This window comes from Salvelinus alpinus, chromosome 21 (assembly GCF_045679555.1).
Source record: "Salvelinus alpinus chromosome 21, SLU_Salpinus.1, whole genome shotgun sequence".
Taxonomy (NCBI): domain Eukaryota; kingdom Metazoa; phylum Chordata; class Actinopteri; order Salmoniformes; family Salmonidae; genus Salvelinus; species Salvelinus alpinus.
Genome location: NC_092106.1, coordinates 14,527,834 through 14,542,703, shown reverse-complemented (window position 1 = coordinate 14,542,703; position 14,870 = coordinate 14,527,834). Strand labels below are relative to the sequence as shown.

The 14,870-nt window shown below is 41.1% G+C and overlaps 1 protein-coding gene and 1 long non-coding RNA gene across 9 annotated transcripts in view; one reads left to right on the top strand and one right to left on the bottom strand.

Annotated features, from left to right (window-relative positions):
- The window catches only part of LOC139548566 (uncharacterized), a 29,391-nt gene extending 25,317 nt beyond the window's left edge, over positions 1-4,074 (top strand). The window contains exons 9-10 of the long non-coding RNA XR_011669717.1: positions 2,809-2,968; positions 3,052-4,074. This is a non-coding gene — a long non-coding RNA (uncharacterized lncRNA). The remainder of the gene's footprint in view (positions 1-2,808; positions 2,969-3,051) is intronic.
- LOC139548563 (A-kinase anchor protein SPHKAP-like) overlaps positions 3,553-14,870 on the bottom strand; it is a 179,076-nt gene continuing 167,758 nt past the window's right edge. For 5 of the 8 annotated variants that reach the window (XM_071358292.1, XM_071358296.1, XM_071358293.1 and 2 more), the window contains 5 exons: positions 9,236-9,412; positions 8,174-8,257; positions 7,589-7,638; positions 5,392-5,600; positions 3,553-5,280 (listed from right to left, as the gene is read on the bottom strand). In XM_071358292.1, coding sequence (XP_071214393.1) covers positions 5,128-5,280; positions 5,392-5,600; positions 7,589-7,638; positions 8,174-8,257; positions 9,236-9,412 — 673 coding nt within the window. In that variant the 3' untranslated portion in view covers positions 3,553-5,127. The remainder of the gene's footprint in view (positions 5,281-5,391; positions 5,601-7,588; positions 7,639-8,173; positions 8,258-9,235; positions 9,413-14,870) is intronic. The other 3 variants (XM_071358295.1, XM_071358298.1, XM_071358299.1) reach the window with 2 other exon arrangements.

Genomic DNA, 14,870 nt, shown 5'->3' with positions numbered 1-14,870 from the left:
TTGGTATTCAGACTTACCTTATGCAGATGCGTAATGGACTTTGCAGGCATGGTTAACATGTATTAAACTGCTGAAAACCCTGCTACATATGAAAACTGCTACATATGGTCTGCGTTTCATAACGCTATTATTAATTATTGCACAATTTGTAATCCGTTAGCCTAATATACCGTAATCCACTATTGTTACCGATCCTCAGGAACAACCATACAAACGTGACAGACGAAAGAAATGCAAAATGTAAGGAAACTAACACTAAAGTCAGTGTATGTGGGTATAAGTGATGGTGGCTACCAATAGTGACTAATATTTAACATGAAACAAATGGTAAAAATACAGAGAAAAATCTAGGCATATAATTAATAATAATATTATAATTAAAACATTCTGGAAATCATATAGTCTCCAAATGTCATCCCAAATTATAAGGACAGCATTTCATGAACTTCACTGTGGAAAAGTTAATATACTGTACATTTAGCAACTTACAGGAACAGTTAGTGATAGTGCCTTGCTGAAGGACACATCGACAGATTTTTCACTTAGTCGTGTAGAGGAATTGAACCAGCGACCTTTTAGTTACAGGCCCAACACTCTTAACCACTAGGCTACCTGCCGATATGTCCAAATGCCTTAGTTTGCTGCCATATGACTGGTTTAACATTTGGCTCCAAGGATCATAAAGTAGAATATATCTAAAAGAACGACTTTATTCATCATTTCATTGTGCGTAAAGGTGGTGGAATTATGAAGGAGTCAAGGTCAGAATACGGCGCATCTGTAGACACCTCCGCCAAATTCGTTTTATTTGATCTCCAGCCCTAACATTTACATTACATTTTAGTCATTTAGCAGAGCTCTTATCCAGAGCGACTTACAGTAGAGTGCATACATTTTATTACATTTTACATACTGAGACAAGGATATCCCTACCGGCCAAACCCTCCCTAACCCGGACGACGCTATGCCAATTGTGCGTCGCCCCACGGACCTCCCGGTTGCGGCCGGCTGCGACAGAGCCTGGGCGTGAACCCAGAGACTCTGGTGGCGCAGCTAGCCCTAGACCACTGCGCCACCCAGGAGGGTTCAACGGATAGGGGGTGAAGAACATGTTATTCTCATGCTTAAATTCAAGGTCAGAATACGCTTAGAGAGAAAAGCGCATAAAAAGTGAATTATGTTCTATTTAGGCGCGCTAAACTCAGGTTGCAAATCCCCCCTAGCTGCCTCATTGGGCTGCCTGTCTTGTGTCTGTTTACTGAAAGCCATCAGGGCCCAGCCTCGGTAATAGGATGGAAGGAGGATGATTTCACAGGATTATGACACTAATCTCCTCCTAACAGGACACCTCTCTCCCCTCCCCCCGCCTCCTAACCGCTCTGTCATCTCTTTTTTCATCACTCTCTCCCACTATTTCTCTCTGTCGGTCGCTGTTTTACTTCCATTCTAATTTCCACTGTCGTCCCACCATCTCCCGCTCCCCCACTCTTTGTTGTTCCAGATTTTTCTTAAAGGTCCAATGCAACCGTTTTTATCTCAATAATAAATCATTTCTGGGTAACAATTAAGTACCTTACTGTGATTGTTTTCAATTTAAATGGTCAAAAATAATTAGCAAGGAGCAATTTCTCAAGTAGTAATTTGAGTCGGGAGGGGAAAACTGAAAACTAGCTGTTTTTTGCAGAGGTTTGGAACTCTCTTATTGGTCTATTAACTAATTGACCACCTAGTGATGTCACCAGGCAGGCCAGAACTCCATCCCACCAAAACAGGCTGAAATTTCAGGCGGTCTTTTTCAAACAGCTCTTACACTAAAAGGCCATTATCATAATTTTAACAATTTCACAGTATTATTCAAACGTCATAGTGTGAAAATATATATAATTTTTTTCTGCACTGGGCCATTAAATTAAAATAATATCTGTAGAATTCATTTCATAGAACCAAATACTGCTAAATAAATAAATTGTTTTGTTGATTAAATATGCAGGAAAAAATGTAAAAGAGTAATTGATATGGAATGTAATTATCTGAACAGAATCCGTGTGGGTGTTCTGACCATTCAGTTACTCCATCTTCTTCTGCCTCATCTTTCTCTTCTCTTTTTCCTCTCTGTTTTCACCACTCTCTTCCCTCGTGTCCTCTTTTCTCCAAATTGTACACCTCTGTGCTCTCACACACAGCACACACAGTGAAGTGAAGAAATAAACATGGGGCTGGGATGGTTAAATGACACTGGCTGATTTGGAGTCTCTCCTCCATGCTCCTCCTCTTTGCTCCCCCCTTCTCTCTCTCTCTCTCCAATCCTGCAGCGTGAGACTTTTAATAAAAACACACTTTACTTTTATGACAATGCAGAGCCAGTGTCATTTAACCATCCCAGCCCCATGTTTATTTCTTCACTTCACTGTGTGTGCTTGTCGATCTCTCTGAAGTCTGTCTATCTGTTCCATTAGAATCATTCCTCCATAGGAAATACCTGCTCCATTTACAGTTAATAGTCTTTTAAGAATAGAGTGCTGATGTGCTGAAAGGTCCCCATGCTCTGCTCATTGGTGGTTCCTATCTCCTCTTGCACACTCCATCCAGCCATTCACTCCGTCACTCCTCTTCACTTTCATAACACACACACACGCACGCACGCACGCACGCACGCACGCACGCACGCACGCACGCACACACACACACACACACACACACACACACACACACACACACACACACACACACACACACACACACACACACACACACACACACATACATACACTTATGTCAATTACAACCTCCCCTTCTTCTCCCTTGCAGATCTGTTTTAACGCTCAAGCCAGTAGAGTTCTGTCGGCCAGCGCTGACAAGATGGCTCGCCTGTGGGATGTCCAGTCTGGCGTCTATCTTCAGGTCCTGGAGGGACACATGGACGAGATCTTCTCCTCTGCCTTCAACTGCGAGGGTGACACCATCACAGGTAATATGTACCCTCTGTCATGGCTGGGGTCAGTTCCATTTCAAATCAGCATTGAGTTAGCAAAATTTGATTTTGAATTTCAGTTGAATTTCAGTTTACTGAAGGGAAGGAAGGGAAGGCCATCTGGACAGGTGACTCCAGTCTGACTCCTGATGTCCATCCCCCAACAAGAAGATGACTCCAACAGGGCCTTATTTGAAGATGCCCTTCCTGGAAGTTATCACTGACCCAATGCATGTGACCTCCTAGTTTCTGTGGAGTAAGATTCAGTCGACCGGATAGCTTTGGTGAATTAATTTGGTCCCACTGTCATTTTACTATGTAGCACTGTAGACAGACAGTTTAGCGCGGTGGGTGCGTCCCAAATGGCACTCAATCCCTATTAAGTGCACTACTTTTGAGCAGGGCCTATAGGGCTTTTCAGCCTGCATTCACCAGTTAGGATTTGACCTGGACTGGTCACTTTGGTCCTCTGTCATGTTCAGTGTTGATAATCAGTGTTTATTTGTGTGTTAATTGGTGAATGGGCCGGACGGAAGAATGTTTTCTGTACCCATCTTTTGCTCAATAAAAACTATTCATGCTCACATATTACATGAATTTATTGATCTCAAAAGATAAAGATACATTCAGTTTCTACAGCAACAGAGTTGAATTGTGTGCTTTTTAATGCCGACGATTTAACACTAGAGTACCACTACGCAGATAAAACCTGACAAACCAGATTCACGTACAAATTAGACATTAAACCTTCTTTGTCTTTCTGAAAGTAGTACAAATGAAATGATAGAGAGCAGTCTTTCTACATCAAGGTGAAGCAGTTCAAGAATCTACAATATGTACAGCTATCCAAAATAAACAATTCTCAAAGAACATGAAGAACGACAGATAACTTACTTAAGAACAATAGATAACATGAAGAATGACAGATAACTTCAGCAGTAACAAAGTTACAATAGAAGTAGACAATGTTGGCCAATGTAAACGACAACTATCATCTGGGTCCGTATTCACAAAGCATCTCAGATTAGGAGGGCTGCTATAGGATCAGTTTTGTATTTTAGATCATAATAAATATGATTACCAGGATGGGGGGGGGGGGGGGATCTGATCCTAGATCAGCACTCCTGCCCTGAGATGCTTTGTGAATACAGGCTCTGGGCAACTGTCAAGCGTAGTAGTGATCTCAGCAAAGCCTAACTGGAACGATGGCTGCTGCCTGACAGTCTCATCAAGATAGCTACTGTACATTAAAACATCATCTGGTGTCTTTTCGAGTTCGTTGGGTTGAGGGAATGGGGTACAGGGTTTTATTGGTGCCTTGTTTGTGTTCATGTGTAATAAATACATCATTTATAAATTAACACATCAGATTGTGAAAACGTAATGTATAGGATATATAACAACGAAAGGAATACAAATTCTGCAGGCTAGAAATCTCAGATGGCTGATTTGTTTGCACTAAATAAATAAGGCCTACATCCCAAACTGATGCTGGGTTGTCCTTGGGTTCGTCTAACTAGGGACCGTACATCAGAAAATGAGAAACATGCTTATCTTATTAAAGGGAGACATGTCTTCTCACTGCAGCCTAATGAAAGTCCTCAGTCCCATAGCCAGTCCTATAAGAGGGTGTGTAATATCACAGGTGTGATGGGGTTTTTAGCCTGAAGGTCTGACCTGTTTGTGCATCAGCCAAATCTTCTACTCCTGGTCCATTGACCATAAGAGTTGGCAAGACAGCACAAACTATTCTGGGACCAGGAAAGGGTTTCTATCCTAGTACCAGACCTGTTGATGCTTTAGCCAAAACTTCTAGCGTTCCTTGTCATGGCTTACATCACAATTAATGAAAGATGAATTGGCTAAAGCACAAACAGATCTGGCTACCAGGCTAGGGGTTTTTCATGATTCACACGTGTGCTGAGAAACACTAGGCTTGATGGTTGGGTTTGATGCATTGGGCATACACAGTTGGAGACATTGGCTGGTGTGTGTGTGTGTGTGTGTGTGTGTGTGTGTGTGTGTGTGTGTGTGTGTGTGTGTGTGTGTGTGTGTGTGTGTGTGTGTGTGTGTGTGTGTGTGTGTGTGTGTGTGTGTGTGTGTGTGTGTGTGTGTGTGTGTGTGTGTGTGTGTGTGTTTGTGTAGATTGGCAGAGCCTAGTGGGTCTCCAGTAGCCAGTCAAACAGGCTGGATAGAGAGCTGCCTCCGCCCTCCTCTTCCTGGTGGAGTTTACAGAACTGGATGACAGCGTTGAAGAGATCTCCGATCCTCCATGCCTTCTGAGACACCAGCTGCAACACCCTCTGGAACTGAGACATCACACTCAGCCAGATTATCATGCTCCTTGTGCACTACACAAGACATGCAGATAACAGAGTACAATACACACACATGTACGGGCATAATCAGATCCTGTGTACCTGGATGTGCTGTGCTGCACCCACCTTCGACGTCCTCCTGTCTTTACACTTCCTGAAGTAAACGGCATGCAGGCCCAGCTCGGAGGCAGCGATCCACTGCAGGGCCAAGCGCAGCTCTGAGTCCACACACTCTGGATCCAAGTCACAGTTGACTACCAGAAGCTCCCTGTGGCTGCTACTGTCCACTACTGACCGCAGTGAGATGCCCTCTGCAACACACACAGGAAATACATCACGCCCACTTTCTGTACATCAAGCTAACTTCCTGTAGTTTCAATGCCAAAGCTACGTTGAGGTCTGATGGCACATTGGATGGATCTGGCACCAAATAGGTTCAAGGTTGGGTAAGGAGGGCTTGATACCATCAGTGTTGTGGTGTAGTGAAATACATTTCGTTAAACTATTTAATTACATTTTTCAGTAGCTTGGTTGTAGTTCAACTAAATTAAAATCTTGGTAGTGTTTTTATTAGTTAATAACTTTTTTTGCCATACAGTTATGCATATATGTAACTACTGGAACTACACACTTGCAAAAATACGATATGGGTGAAGTAGACAATAATCTTTTTCGGCATTAGACCTGCCTAATTTTCACTTGAAACACTTTTTGTGTGCCTAATTCTCACTTTGTCTTTAATAGGCTAAATGACACATGCTGTTACCATTTGACTCCAGAGGGATCTGTTCTTGCAATTTGTAGTCAATGACATTTCAGATATAGAATTTTTCACAATGTAGTTTGGATGTAGTGAACTACTTTTTCTCAGTAACTTTTGTTAAGTCAGCTACAGTTGAAGTCGGAAGTTAACATACACTTAGGTTGGAGTCATCATTTTTCAACCACTCCACAAATTTCTTGTTAGCAAACTATAGTTTTGGCAAGTCGGTTAGGACATCTACTTTGTGCCTGACACAAGTCATTTTTCCAATAATTGTTTACAGACAGATTATTTCCCTTATAATTCACTGTATCAACATTCCAGTGGGTCAGAAGTTTACATACACTACGTTGACTGTGCCTTTAAACAGCCTGGAAAACTCCAGATAATGATGTCATGGCTTTGGAAGCTTCTGTTAGGCTAATTGACATCTTTTGAGTCAATTGGAGGTGTACCTGTGGATGTATTTCAAGGCCTACCTTCAACATCTCAACATCTCATCTCATCTCAACATCTCAAGACATCAGTCAGGAAGTTAAAGCTTGGTCGCAAATGAGTCTTCCAAATGGACAATGACCCCAAGCATACTTCCAAAGTTGTGGCAAAATGGCTTAAGGACAACAAAGTCAAGGTATTGGAGTGGCCATCACAAAGCCCTGACCACAATCCTATAGAAGATTTGTTGGCAGAACTGACAAAGCGTGCGAGCAAGGAGGCCTACAAACCTGACTCAGTTACACCAGCTCTGTCAGGAGGAATGGGCCAAAATTCACCCAACTTATTGTGCGACGCTTGTGGAAGGCTACCCGAAACGTTTGACCCAAATTAAACAATTTAAAGGCAATGTTACCAAATACTAATTGAGTGTATGTAAACTTCTGACCAGTGGGAATGTGATGAAAGAAATAAAAGCTGAAATGAATCATTCTCTCTACTATTATTCTGACATTTCACATTCTTAAAATAAAGTGGTGATCCTAACTGACCCAAGACGGGGAATTTTTACTCAGATTAAATGTCAGGAATTGTTAAAAACTGAGTTTTTGGCTAAGGTGTATGTAAACTTCCGACTTCAACTGTATATTTTGCTTAAGGGTAGCTTAACTTCTTCCAGTGTGAAGTAATTTTTAGCTTGGTAAACTATATTTTTAAAGTAGCTTCCACAACACTATATATAAGGCTGTTATACTGACCTAAAATGCTTAAGTGGCAGCACTGCAGAGATAAAGCAGTGATATATTTACCATTTCCACATTTGAGTTACACATTAAATTGCTTTTGAAGCTCCAGCATCTTGGGAATTAGTCACACCAAGTAGCCATAGATAGATAATGTGAGTGACTCATACAATACTCAGTGAAGAGGTTGAATAGAGGTTATCGTGAAGACGAATGAGAACAAAGATGAGACAGTAGGGGAGACAGCGAGAGTTGAGTTTCCTTTGTGACATATAATGTAGACAGTAATGACATGGAACTGAGACAGTGGGATGTAGTGTGTGTGTGTGTATGACTCAGACAGGGTGACGCTACTCACCGTCTACGTTCTCCTTGCTCTCCCTTAGGTAACCCTTCTCCGCCTCCTCACTGAGAACAAAGAGCATGAACATTAAGACAATACAGTAGGTGGCATTCAGATTCTCACTTTCTACCCTTAGGCCAGATTTACTAAGCATCAATTTTTTTCAGTAAGGGATAACTGATAACAGACCAAAACAAAGAAAAATGTTTCATTTTACACCTTTCTGTTGATCTTAATCTTTCTCCTTACCTTTTTGTTCTGTCCTGAATGTTTAATTTCCTTTATAAAAAATAGGTGCAAACGCTTAGTTCATCTAGCTGTAAGTGTGAACTTATTCCCTGTCATGGATTTAAAAACATTTAATTAGTGTATGCATGGGGTAGGTAGCCGGATGTAGCATCCACCACATTTCCTACATCGGTTGATCTCTTCATGAGTTGGAGTGAACAAGTACACACTTCATAAAACAGGGTAGAGACTAGAGAGAGAATCAGACTGGAGCCTATGAGACTGAATTCTCCTGTTCAAAGGGCCTTGTTTAAAGCCTCAGCACTGTGTTGTAGGAGTGTTGTTTGCATGTCGTTAGGAGTTATCAGTTACCTGTTTACTGTGCTCTGAGTGGGGATGTCAGAGAAGCCCTCCAGGTCTGCCAGACCCAGGCTAGACGTGCTGCTGTTCCCGTTCCTGCAAATCCAAACAGAACTAAAACTCATATCCTGTCTCTCGAAAGGCGACACGATCAGTGACTTGTGAATGGAACAATAAGGAGCTGCGGTGAAGCGAGCAATGTTGTTCATTAGCTGGTGATTAACATAGAAACCGCAGCTGCAGCTGATCAGGATGGCTGGGCTGGAAGAGAGAGCCAGACTGGCAATGGGCCCTTCCTTGTGGAGATGAGGGGTGTGGAAAGATTGAGCAGTTGGGCGGAGTGGGCGACCATGTCCAGTGTCAGCAGTGTCACCATGGAGTTAATCGGGGATGATGTGGTCAGGAAGGCAACAGCCACCAGGTGTCCGTTTATGCCACAGCTGTCTACGCTGGCAGGTAAAAGCAGCAAGCAGCACACATTTCATCACCACTACTGCCAAGCTGAAGCCAACCAGCCACACAGCCCTCCTCCTAGTCCTCTGGAGCCTAGAAACGTATCCACCCCACTCTTTGTTATCTATACCCTGGTCTCATTTCTCCTGGCTTAGAGGAATGGCAGTAATAGACTAACTACCTCAGGTTTTTGGCTTGGCTGTGTGTCAGTATGAGGCTAGCTAGTGGAACTGAGAAATGGCACTACAGTAGCTGAAGCAGGGAATGATAAAGCTAATGTTCTGTGGGCCTTTAATGTGTGAGAAGCAGTGTGACGTCATGCCTATGCTACTGCGGCTGCAGCGCAGGCTGCAGGCCCCCAGAGCTCTACACCACGCTGGCTCTGGAGTGGGGCTCAGTGCACTAGGTGAGCTCTCTACCAGTGAGAGGAAAGCCCCTGGGCATACAGCTATTCCACTGAAGCCGCAAGAGCCGAAGACTGGCACAGGACAGCAAAGAGTGAGTGTGAGCAGCAATGGGCTGATGAGAGGGCGACGGACGGCGAGGGCAGTAGTAGCGGTAGGAGTGCTCGGAGCAGTGCATGATGGGACGGAGCAGCAGTTGGTTGCCAAGGTTACTGACCCCTCGCTCAGCTGGATAAAACTACTGGTCTCCTCGTGGGGGTCGTCGTCGGGGGCGATCTGGGACCAGCTTCCTGAACTGTCCTCACTGCTAGCACTCAGAGAGCGCTTGTTTTGCTCACCTACAGTGGGTACTGCAGCGGCCGCAGAGGGCACTGCCGTCCTGTCTCTCTCACAGCTGGGGAGAGCAAACAGCAGGGTCACCTACTGTATACACTCTTAGAAAAATGATTCATAAAGTGGTTCATAAAGTGAACCTTTAATGGTTCTAGTTAGTCATTTTTTTCTAAGAGTGTACATACGATGTGATAGGCTGGGAGACTGGGAGGAGCTCAACCCCTCTGATGTGATCTTTCCCCTCATTTATTGATTTGGTTCTATTCTTGTTCAGGGGATACAGATTGTACATTTCTTGATTCGAGAATGTCGTTTTTTTTTAAAGTGTGCTACGTACTGTGACTATATACATTCTACATTTGTGTTGGGACCATGAAATCCTGTTCATCACATATTACATACAACCCCCCACCACCACCAAGTATTGGCCTTTCTAAAATATGGGCCTCTTTTATAGAGGGTGGATAACCCAGGTCCTTTAGTTGTGTAAAGTATGTTTTGTATTTGTGCCTATCCAAATTAACCATGATTAAAAAATTACATGAAAGGCTGCAGTGTTGGCTGGTTTTTTAATGCAACAGAGAAACTGATTAATTTAAATCCTGATTAGATGATTGAAAGCTGCCAGATTCCCATAGTGGGTTATGGTGTTATTTGTCAATGTCAATGAGCCTCACGTTTTCACCAGGGAAAGACCCAGATGGAGATGAATTGTTCCCTAATTGGAGTTTATTAAGTGTTAAGTGAAAAACCAGCAAACCCTGCAATCATTAAGCAGCTTAAATATAAATCTCTTCCAACTATTTTCCTTTTAATTTAATTTATTGCATGTGTCAATCCAATCTACAGGAAACTGCCAAAATACTGGAAACACTTGAGTAAATTATATTGAAAGCAGGTGCTTCCACACAGGTTGGGTTCATGAGTTAGTTAAGCAATTAAGCAACACTTTTGGGAGATTCTGGAGCAAAACACCAAATTATGGAATTTCTCGTGGAAGAATAGTGTTGCATCCCTCCGATAGAGTTCCAGACACTTGTAGAATATATGCCAAGGTGCACTGAAGCTGTTCTGGCTTGTGATGGCCCAACACCCTATTGGTGTTTCCTTTATTTTGGCAGTTACCTGTATATGATACTATGTTTGTTTTGTCAATTACCTCCAAAGTATTTAAACACCATTGTTTATTTTCCTTTCTAAACACTTCACTTTATATTTTATCTGCTCTATCTATTTGTGAGACCTTGTGTTGTCATCTACAGCATGTCAACGTGGTCTGCAAATGTTTGTCGCTTAGCTGATGAGCTCAAGATGAGCAACTATTTCCCGGAACACCAATAAAGTGACCTGAAGTACTTTGGAAGTTTTCTGTAACCTCCTCCTTGTGGGGCCCACCTCCTCCAGTACAAGGCCTCCCTGCAGTGTGTATATTCACACTTCACTGCTCCCCTAAAGGCCACTCTCACGTTACCAAGACGGTCTGTGTGAATCTTCTCACCTTACTGAGTCCCTGTTACACAATTTTCCTCTGAGTGAAATGTCAGACCCAAATTACAGGACAACATGATGCCACTGTTGTATGTAGCCTGTGTCTCTTATATACATAATATACTGTATGTGTGATATACACTTCCATCCATATGTATTTGGACAGGGAAGTAATTTAAAAAAATGTGTGTCTATACTTAAAAAAATTTGAGATCAAGTAAAATGTCACCTTTTACGGTGCCCTCTGTACTTATTGGGACAGTGAAGCATTTTTTCTTATTTTGGCTCTATACTCCATACGTTTGGATTACAGACGCACAAATATCATACCCCCAAGACATTACCTCTTACCTCTCACCATTACATTTTTAGCATTTTTGGGGGGGTATGATATATGTGCGTCTATAACTTTCTCACTTATCATTATTCACAATTCATTAAGGATTATCTGTAATCATGGTAGAATCCACATTCATGTAGAAGTGTTTAGAAACATATTCTATTCTTCTTTACAATAAAAGTGACTCCAAAATGACACAATACATTATTTACCATGAGTTTCTACTGGGAACAAAATAATCTGAAACACAACCAAAACAAAAACAAACAGCAAATGAGTCACAAGCTTGATGTAGTCATTGCATGCTATGAATATGGGACCAAATACGTCACTTTTTACTACTTTAATACACATAAGTGAATTTGTCCTAATCCAACACTTTGCTCCTCTAAAATGGGGGGACTATGTATAGAAAGTGCTGTAATTTTTAAACTGTTCACCCAATATGGATGAAAATATCCTCAAATCAGGCTGCACTTTAACCTCGTAGTCATTGTTTTATTTCAAATAAATAGATAGGCTAGCCCAGGGGTGTCAAACTCAATCAGCACACGGGCCATAATTTTAAAAAACGATTTTGCGGGCCAGACCTATGTACATCCTATATACATAAGTGGGCATTATTATTTTTTTACGTGCAACTGCGACCCAAACTGGCCATTGTTTTATTTGAAAAAATGATAATGTCCACTGATGTACATAGGATGATGTAAATATAATTTTAACATTAAAACAAAAGAAGAGATAAGTAATATTTGCTTTTGCTTCCCTGCTTGTAGATGTGCATAATATGATGCAACCTTAATCAATAGTATTGAATACTTCCAAATAACAAAAACGTAGCTATAAATTGTTGTAACGTTTAAACTTAAAACATGGTTTGTTTTTTTGTACAGCATGGAGCATCGGTGTGGTTGAATGCAGCATTCCTGTATGGTGCACACAAAATGTATTGTAGCAGTGTAGCCACTCTAGGCTACTGCTCTAATGTTGTTGTAATAGGCTACATGTTTCTCCTTTGCATGGTGGTTTGTTGCAGGTTTAGTTCTTTGGTTGTTCATTGTCAAGCTTTTAAAACCCAAGCCAGACAGCAACATTTTAGTAGCCTAGCTAGGACTGTGGCACGTGGTCTGTATACTTTCCCTCCGCTGCACGCTGGAAACGGGACACACGAAAGCAATTGAAGTTGAATTCACCGATGCGAGCACATCAGGTAGTAATTTCATGAAGTAGAGGGCCCACGGGCCTTATGTTTGGGCCCACGGGCCTTATGTTTGACACATGTCCATTAGCCTGTTAGTCATTATTCCTGGCTTGTGATCATTGCCCTTGCTAGTTTGATTATATTGACATGGAAACTTAAATAGTGCATCCCAAATTGGTGGAGAAAGCAAACAATGTACCAGGCCAGCTGTGATTTACAACCTATTTTTTTTGGACTACCATATATTCTGACAACAATGGCTTACTGTCCGTCATGGAATTTTGAGTCAAATAGAACCTATTACTTTTGAAACTCTTATAAAGTTGGTTTTGAAGCATAAACTGGGAATTTTATATTTTTTATTGATATTATGATAGTCTGTTTCATATCTGCAAATTATTTAAAACGCTGTCAGTTCCACTTTAAAATAGTCAAAGTTTAGTATTTGGTTCCATATCCATTGCAAGCAATGACTAAATCAAGCTTGTAACTTGACTCGTTGGACGCATTTACAGTTTGATTTGGCTGTGTTTTGGGTTACAGTGCGTTTTGCGTTACAGAAGACAAAGGAACCTCTAACAATTCAATGCTAAGGAACCTCTAACAATCCAAGTACTGTATCTAAGAAGGTGAATGTAAGCAGGACCATCCGGTTATTCTCTTCAAATCATAATTGCCTACAATGCTTTCATCACCACTCTGGGATCACTGACAAGGCTGATTAGCTGTCCTCAGGAGACCACTCTTCACGAACTAGTGCGAGTAACTAAGACAACTAAGAAGAAGGACACCGTGACCTCTTGTGGACAATCAGAGACATACACCTGAGAACGAAGGAGAAGGCCCTCCAAAGGAGAAGGCCCAATTGACCCTCCTCAAAAGCGGAACCCTTTCCACAAAGGCCTGGGCCCAACAGAGATACCCGACGAAGATCTTCAACACGTAAATATACATACATTACTTCTTACCCAAAAGAGCGGCAGTTCGGGGCAAGGTATTATGGTTATTGTGAGTGTAGTTTCCAAATGTATCCAAATGTTGCTTCTCTTTCTCTCTCACTTTCTCGCTCTCTTTAACTCTCCATCTTGTGTAACAAGTGTCATATTTTGTTAGTCCGCTAGGGACTTGTTTTCATCGTATTAAGTTTATAATCAATAACCTATACCCTGTGTGTGTGTGTGTGTGTGTGTGTGTGTGTGTGTGTGTGTGTGTGTGTGTGTGTGTGTGTGTGTGTGTGTGTGTGTGTGTGTGTGTGTGTGTGTGTGTGTGTGTGTGTGTATGTGTGTGTGTGTGTGTGTATCCCATTGTTAGGAATTTTATGAATAATGACTAAATCATTTCTAGATTTAGATAAAACTATAACTAATTTAAACTCTACCCTGTATTATTATTATTATATCTGATTAATAATGTTAATTCATAAGGAAGGGATTATGTAGTATGTACAAGGAGGAATTAAAACATAATAAACACCATTCCAACTTAGTTAGAGAGATTTGTGCTGAGGGTTATAAAGTAAGCAAAAAGGATCGTTAAACTATGGTTGAACTGACCCAACTTAGCCCTGAGATGTTTAGATAAGGCAGTGAGTAACTTTTTAGGTCTTCCATTATCTTGAGTTGTCTGCTAAAGTGGTAATAAATTATAGTGAGCCTTCAGGAGAATAAATGATATTGTGTGTCATGTGTGTGCGCTGGTAAGTTGGAATGAACTTTCGAACCTGTTTTATCTTGGTCAAGAGGAGGAGATTTATTCTGTAACCAATGACGTCATATTTTGTATATAAACTGTTGTTTATGGTTAAATGGGAGCGTGCTACGATAATAAATACTATTATCTATTTTTAATAAGACTGTTCCCTGTCTATTTTATGTAAATAAGGATCTTACAAATTCTTAGAAACAGATAGAGTGATTTTAATTAATGAGCACATAAAGGAATTATGAAATTCCGCTAACACCCATGTTATCATATAGTTTGTGTGGTACGGAATGATTAGTAAGACTCGCGTTTGTGCAGATTCACGAAGTCTGTGACATTCAGAATATGACTGATATGAGGAAATGATTAATTAGTGACTGTTATGATATCTTTATATTCTTGAGTTAATTCAGGAGACGTTAATAACTCATTAAACAACTTTTGGTGCCCCAAATTGGTGCCCAAAATTCCTAATTAGTTCATTGTTACATGATTAATTTAATCTAATAACAATTAAACATAGTAGGGAATTATTCAATGAATAACAGTCATCACATTAATGCTAGTCACGTCACGACACAGATAATTCCAGGGTAACAGAATGATGCTGAGATTTTTCACTTTAAATGTATGCCAAACAAAAAACAATAATTGAAAAGTTAAACAAACCATACAACTCTATGCACAAGAACAATTTAACAATTTCCACAGACATTTTTACAAAAAACATTTACTTGAAGAACAGTGCAGATGCAAAGTTTGGTAACAGAATGATGGCACAAACCA